The sequence below is a fragment of the Octopus bimaculoides genome, chromosome 3, assembly GCF_001194135.2.
Source record: "Octopus bimaculoides isolate UCB-OBI-ISO-001 chromosome 3, ASM119413v2, whole genome shotgun sequence".
NCBI lineage: Eukaryota > Metazoa > Mollusca > Cephalopoda > Octopoda > Octopodidae > Octopus > Octopus bimaculoides.
The window spans coordinates 37,029,318-37,036,178 of record NC_068983.1 but is presented as its reverse complement, the minus strand read 5'-3'; the positions used below and the strand labels follow the sequence as shown (position 1 = coordinate 37,036,178).

At 31.6% G+C, this 6,861-nt stretch overlaps 1 protein-coding gene across 1 annotated transcript in view; it reads left to right on the top strand.

Annotated features, from left to right (window-relative positions):
- The window catches only part of LOC106875666 (isocitrate dehydrogenase [NAD] subunit alpha, mitochondrial), a 32,718-nt gene extending 25,913 nt beyond the window's left edge, over positions 1–6,805 (top strand). The window contains exons 10-11 of the mRNA XM_014923905.2: positions 354–506; positions 2,590–6,805. Coding sequence (XP_014779391.1) covers positions 354–506; positions 2,590–2,661 — 225 coding nt within the window. The 3' untranslated portion in view covers positions 2,662–6,805. The remainder of the gene's footprint in view (positions 1–353; positions 507–2,589) is intronic.
- The last annotated feature ends 56 nt before the right edge of the window (positions 6,806–6,861 follow it).

Sequence of the window (6,861 nt, the reverse complement as noted above, 5' to 3'; positions counted from 1 at the left end):
TATGTGTGTGTGTGTGTCTGTGTTTTTCCCACCACCATCGCTTGACAACCAATGCTGGTGTTTTTACGTCCCTGTAACTTGGCGGTTTGGCAAAAGAGACCGATAGAATAAGTACTAGGCTTACAAAGAAAAAGTCCTGGGGTCGATTTGTTCAACTAAAAGCAGTGCTCCAGCATGGCCACAGTCAAATGACTGAAACAAATAAAAGAATTATTTTATCATTTTTATTGCCTGTAACATCATTGATTCATTAGCTTCAATGAATGCGGTTTTTTTTTTACCTGAATTGTTTTTTACAAGTGGAAAGAGTTTAATTATTGCCTTTAATGTAATAAACTTGATATTTTTTTCAGGTACATGGCACAGCTCCCGACATTGCAGGTTTAGATATGGCTAATCCAACTGCACTCTTGCTTAGTGCTGTTATGATGCTACGTCACATGGGTCTCATGGATTTTGCTGCCAACATTGAAAATAGTGTGTTATCTGTAATAAGAGAAGGCAAAGTAAGTACTTAGATACTTTGTTGACAGTAGTGTTGATAATTTGTGAACATGTAGAGCGTGGCCGTTGCCAGTACCGCCTGACTGGCCTTCGTGCTGGTGGCACATAAAAGCACCCACTACACTCTCTGAGTGGTTGGCATTAAGAAGGGCACCCAGCTGTAGAAACTCTGCCAAATCAGATTGGAGCCTGGTGTAGCCATCTGGTTTCACCAGTCCTCAGTCAAATCGTCCAACCCATGCTAGCATGGAAAGCAGACGTTAAACGATGATGATGATGATGATGACGTAGTGTAAACATTCTAACATCATCACAATCTTTCCAAGTTGTGCTGCATTTCACTTGAATTTTTGGTCCTCCAAAGTCATCTTGGCTGTAAATTTTGGCCTGAACATTTCAACACATATGCCAGAATATATAGTATATCTTTTAACTTTTAAATTGCCCCAACGTGGTAACTAGAGAATGTTTGTGTTAAATTAAGAAATCTTGGTAAAAAAAAAAAAATTCACTTTTGGAGATATAATTTTACTTTTTTATTCTCTACCCACCACTCCAGTGATTTAGTCAAACAGTGCATGCTTTCACCTTTAGTCTCTAAAATATTGCATCTTATTTTCCATCTTGAGTCAGTGAGAGAGCTCTGTATAGATGCTTGACTTGCTAAGAATTGCAACCAAATCTTTCTGTTGTCTTAAAAAAAAGAGAGAACACATTTGACAGTGCAAACCTAGATATGTTATGTCTCAAAAAAATTGGGTAGTCATAGCTGGAACACTGTCAGATGTAGTTTCTCTTAATCAGTCAGACCTGGAGCTAAGCAAGAACAACCTAGGTTTACTAATGTTCTATGTATATCACTCACTCCTTCACTCCCAATATTGTTGTCTTTGATTTTGTGGTGTTCATTATCATTTCACTCCAGAATTGCTTAAATATCTGAACAGACATCAACTGATTCTGTTTGAATTTTGTTGTCTTAATGTTTCTTTCAATAAAACCAAAATCTGGAGTAGTATGGAAGCGCTTTATGAAAAGGTTTGGCTGATTGAATGGCTTATAATATTTAGGTCCTTCTCTGTATGCTCTGAGCTCTAATTTTATCAAAGTTGCCTGTGTTTTTAATTTCTCTGATGTGATTAAATATTTCTGCTCTTCTGCAATGACATGGTCCTGTGTACACTCTATAAAGTGGTTGGTGTTAGGAAGGGCATCCAGCCATAGAAACCAAACCAAAACAAACTATGGAACCTGGTGTGACCCCTGGCCTTGCCAATTTCCTGGCAAGCCACCCAACCCATGCCAGCATGGAAAATGGACATTCAATGTTGATTATGATGTGGCTAGTAAAAAATCAGTATATATTTGATCAACACAAGTTGGATAGAAGTTCCCAGAGTTTTAGATAATCAAATTCATGACATTTTAGTTCTTTGCGAAGGAGTAACACATACTGTATTAAACAAATTGTAGACATAGAAATAGTGTTAGAAAACATGAAATATGTAAGCAATATAAGCACATGGTTTAGTGATTAGGGTGTTGTACTCATGATCATAAGGTTGTGGTTTCAATTCCTGTACTGGGTGATATGTTGTGTTCTTGAGCAAAACACTTCATTTCATGCTGCTCCAGTCCATTTAGCTGGCGAAAATGAATAATCCTGTGATGGACCAATGTCCTGTCCAGTGGAGTGGAAATGTGCACCTCAGAAACAAGGAAACCAGTCCCATGAGTCTATATGAGTTGGGAAGAATTATAGGTTTGAGAAAGACTATTAGTCTGTTCATTTTTGAAGTTCCTAATTAACCATGCAAATTTAACAGGCTTCCTATCAATATAAGCTATTTGTGAAAGTTCATAGCAGCTTGTAGGAGCCAACATTACTTCTACAGTAAAACAACAATTTTATAATCTAAACCTTTAATTCTTTATAAACCATGTGTGTTCTCTTTGTTTAAAATTATTATCAGTAATTAAAGTATTTATATGCATTAGCCTTCATCAATACTATCAGTAACTTTGCATTTAATTTAAATTTATATTAAAAACATTTTATTTATTTAAATATTTTATTTGTTGCAGTATCTCACCAAAGATCTTGGAGGAAATGCTAAATGTTCAGAATACACAAGGGAAATTTGCTCAAAGCTTTGACCAAGATTTTCTATTAGCAGTTTCCATGCTTAGTGTACCATGTAACTAACATTTATGTATTCTTTTTTTGTCTTGTGTTTAATAATACTGCTTTTGCTAAAAGAACCTGAAGAAGACTGACAAATCTGTCTCTCCAAAATATCTTCCTTTCTTGTCATAGATTCTAAGTTACATCATTCCCATTCTCATGCATTAAAATTGAAGAGAAACCAATATCTTTTTGGTAAAGCATTTCTCCTTTTTATATAAGCTAAGATATTGTTCCTTCACGGAGAGATGGATTTCTGTACATTTTGTACGTAACTAATTAAGCCATGCTTTTCATTCTGTAACATATATTTTAGTTTCTTAAACGTAGAGAACCAAAGGGAAATGTTTTCTGCTCTGCTGTTTGTATATATGAGGTGCAATCCAGAAGCTTTGAGACTTTTTCAGGAAAGACATTCATTAATTTCAAAGAAATACAAAACTCCTTGAAAGTAGGATCCTCTAATTTTAATGCACATGTTGTAGCACTCCAGCTACTTTGTTGAAGGTCTCATGGAAGTCCTGAAAGTGAAGGTGTCCAGGACCCACGTCACAGAATCCATCTTCTCAGTGTCTTCAACATGACTATCCCCGAGGTTCTCTTTCAACTTGGGGAACAACCAAAAGTTACAGGGAACAAGGTTTGGACTGTAAGGAGGCTGAGGGGCAGTTTTGATGTCAGCTTATTAGATGTATAGTAATGATACACTAAAATTACAGTAATTTAGAACAGTTATCACTGTATCTCTTGAAAAAAGTCTAAAAACCTCAGGAATGGCCTATGTATGTGTATCCTGCACATGTAACATATATTATATATATATATATAAGAGCAAGCCTAAAATGTTTCTATTACTGTGATTTGCCAGTTCATGAAGATCCTTTGAAAGCTAATTATGACAAGCATTGATGTTACTGTAGTTTTTGTTTTTTGTTGTTTTTTTTTCCATTGAAACTAGAATCTCATTTTGAGTGTATAAGTTATACTTATCCATACGTTGTTACAACCAACTTTTGCCAAATTTAAAACCAAATAGAAACAAGAATATTATTTATCCATTTTGATGCCTTTTACATATATGTTTGTATATACTTGTGCAGCTGGCATTAAGCAGATGTAGTTAAATTTAATTACGAAAATAAACAGCTTAATCGGATACACCTGATATTTATTTACAGATAAGCTTTGAAAGAATATCTATTAAAGATCTAATAAAAGAGACTCTTTCATTAATCAGCTGCTCATAGATTATCGTTTCATTTGCTTACCTTCATACATCACTTCATATAATTTATATACTACATATATACACTACATACATTTTCTTATTCTGGATTCAGTATGAAGTGGTCATAGGAGCATAATATATATTGTTACTTTTTTGTTGTTGTTGCAAGTAGTAGAATTTGTTGCTATTCATTCAGAACTTGAAGGCAGTGAGCAGGCAGGATTGTTACTGCACTGGACAAAATGTTCTATGTTCTGAGTTCAAATTCTGTTGAGGTCGACTTTACTTTTCATCCTTTTGGGGTTGATGAAATAAGTATCAGTTATGCCTATTGTAGAAAGAATTTATTCAGAACCTGGAAATCTGTTACTGTGACTACTCATGAAAATATACAGTGAGTAACAGGATGGTATAACTGTAAGTTCTGTATAAATATATAAATATAAATATATTTTTTCCTTTCCTGATGTGTGTGTACATTTATTTAGAGAACTCTGCACACATACATACATTTTGATTTTCATATTAAGATACTTCTATTTATTACTTGAAACAATTACATCCACCCAAATGTCCTGATTATATACTTCCAAAATAAATTAATTTTCATATTTGTTTTTTTATACCAAGTTTGTTAAAATTTGAAACTATATAAAACATTCATTTATGTGTAGTTTTTATACTCTTGTGTAGAAATGTGTTCATTTAACAAGAATGTGTGTTATACCTGTATGTCTACCTGTGAATAATCCTCAATTTATTATTGACCAAACTTACAAATATGTTTTGTTTTTCTTTTATTTCTTTTCTGCCTGTATGTTGGTAGTCTCACTTCATATTTGGGTTCTTGTCTAAAAGATGAACACCCGACTCTGAAAACCATTATTTCCATACTAATATATATACAACATTCACTTAAGTTACACAATAAGCTCTCACAACAAATACCTGTCTCAAAACACCTTTCAACTTGTATTTATATAGTTGTGATACTCTGGCATATTTCTTTGTGGTTGTGGATCAGTAACTAGATATCTACTTTTCTCAGTTTCTTAATTCAATGATTCTTTTTCTTTCTGTTTTTGCAGAAGAAAAATTTATTTAAAAAAATTTTTTTTTTACCCTTTAATTTTTATACTCTATGCTCTGCCAGTTAAAGACTTGATGTCACAAGAGACCATATCCAAATGTATCTTGAGAGCTTCTGATATATCTTACATCTGTTGAGTATTTTGCTTTCTCTAACCATTTGAACAAGAAACTTAAAGCAATTGGAAAGTAGTCAAATTTAATTAACTATATAACACACATGTCCCATTAATAAAGCAGCATTTTAAACCATTAATACAATGTGGAATGCTGCTTTGCTTGTGAGAACACCAATAAATAGTGTGTATGTGTACAGTTTTTGTATGTAATTTGTATATTGCAGAAGAAAAATTAGGTTTTTGAATATTTCAGTTAATTTGACTAACTTCCCTGTTCTAAGTATTTTATTTCATTACCTTCTCCACCATCTTCTTATAATCTCTTCTCAAAGAAAAAGAGAGATAGAAAATGGCTTTCTTAAGGTTTGCTTTCTACCTCATATTAGTTTTAATGTTGACAAGTGACATTGCAGGTATACTGAAACAAACATTACTGTTTTCAGGAATTGTTTTAGTTGTTATTATTATTATTATTATTATTATTATTATTATTATTATGTTTAATATATCTGTTTGCTTTGACAGCTATGGCTTTTTCTTTCTTTTTAAAATTTATTTGTGTTAATAATAACTGCACAAGTGGGTAGGTTACTACCTGTTATAACTGGTGTACAGTTATTATAAATTTTATATTTTATTTTTTATACTACTTTTTGTGAATATATTTGAGTTGGATATTTTAGTTTTTTTTTTCCCCCTTTTAAAGACTTGTTTTGATAATATTAGATGAAAAGAAAAATCAGTTAGAGAAAAAAGGCTTAGATGTAACAAAAATATTTTTATACAAATGTTTGTTTCAACTAACCTTGAATCATTTGATTTGAAATTCTCTATCAAGGTAATTCAAGAAATTGAGATCACATGTAATAGAAGGTTTTTTCCTTCTTCTTCATTAAACAATAGTAAATTACTCCTTGCACATTGTTTAACACGGTGCTGCATTTGTAAGTAACAAGAACCAAAACTTTAGTTGTTATCTTAAAATCTCATCTTACCATTTGAAAATGACTTTCTTCAAAAAATATTTCATTTTTATTATCTGTTTATATAATATTGTTTCTTTTATATAATTGTTTCTGTTTATACAAATATTACACAGCATATTTGTGTAGATTCTTATTTCAAAGATATTTATCTCTAAATTAATTTTTTCATATCTAGAGTTCTGTTTGTCATATACTTGAGACTGATTCCATTTTTGGTAAACATAACCTCTAAGTTCTAGACTTGGTACTATAGAACTGAAGTATAAAGTAAAATTTTATGTTGGTATGGTATTTTAATTTTGTAGCTATGTATTATCTAGTCGAGGTTTTGAATATGTTACTGGTTAATAATTTAATTTTTATTAGGAGAATATTGCTATCTAATGACATCACTGTTACAAAAAGACCTAATTTTTATATTAACTTTAAAAAAAAATTTCTTAAAAACCACCCCAGTTACTGATACATGAAGCAACAGTTGTTTGTAGTCTTCAACAAAAATGTACCACTTTTAACAAGATTGATAGAGTAAAACAAATTATTTTCAAAAATCTCATATCCAACAACAGATATCTTAGAAATTTTTTTCCCCTTTTTTGTGAATTAACCAACCAACTGAAATCATTTCTAGTTGTATTACATAAAATATCTATTTTCTCTTTGTATAAATAAATATATATTTCATTTTGCAGTTCACTTTCTTAGGAAAGCCTTTCATTATCTTGAAACATTAAAATATTTTACTGTAGC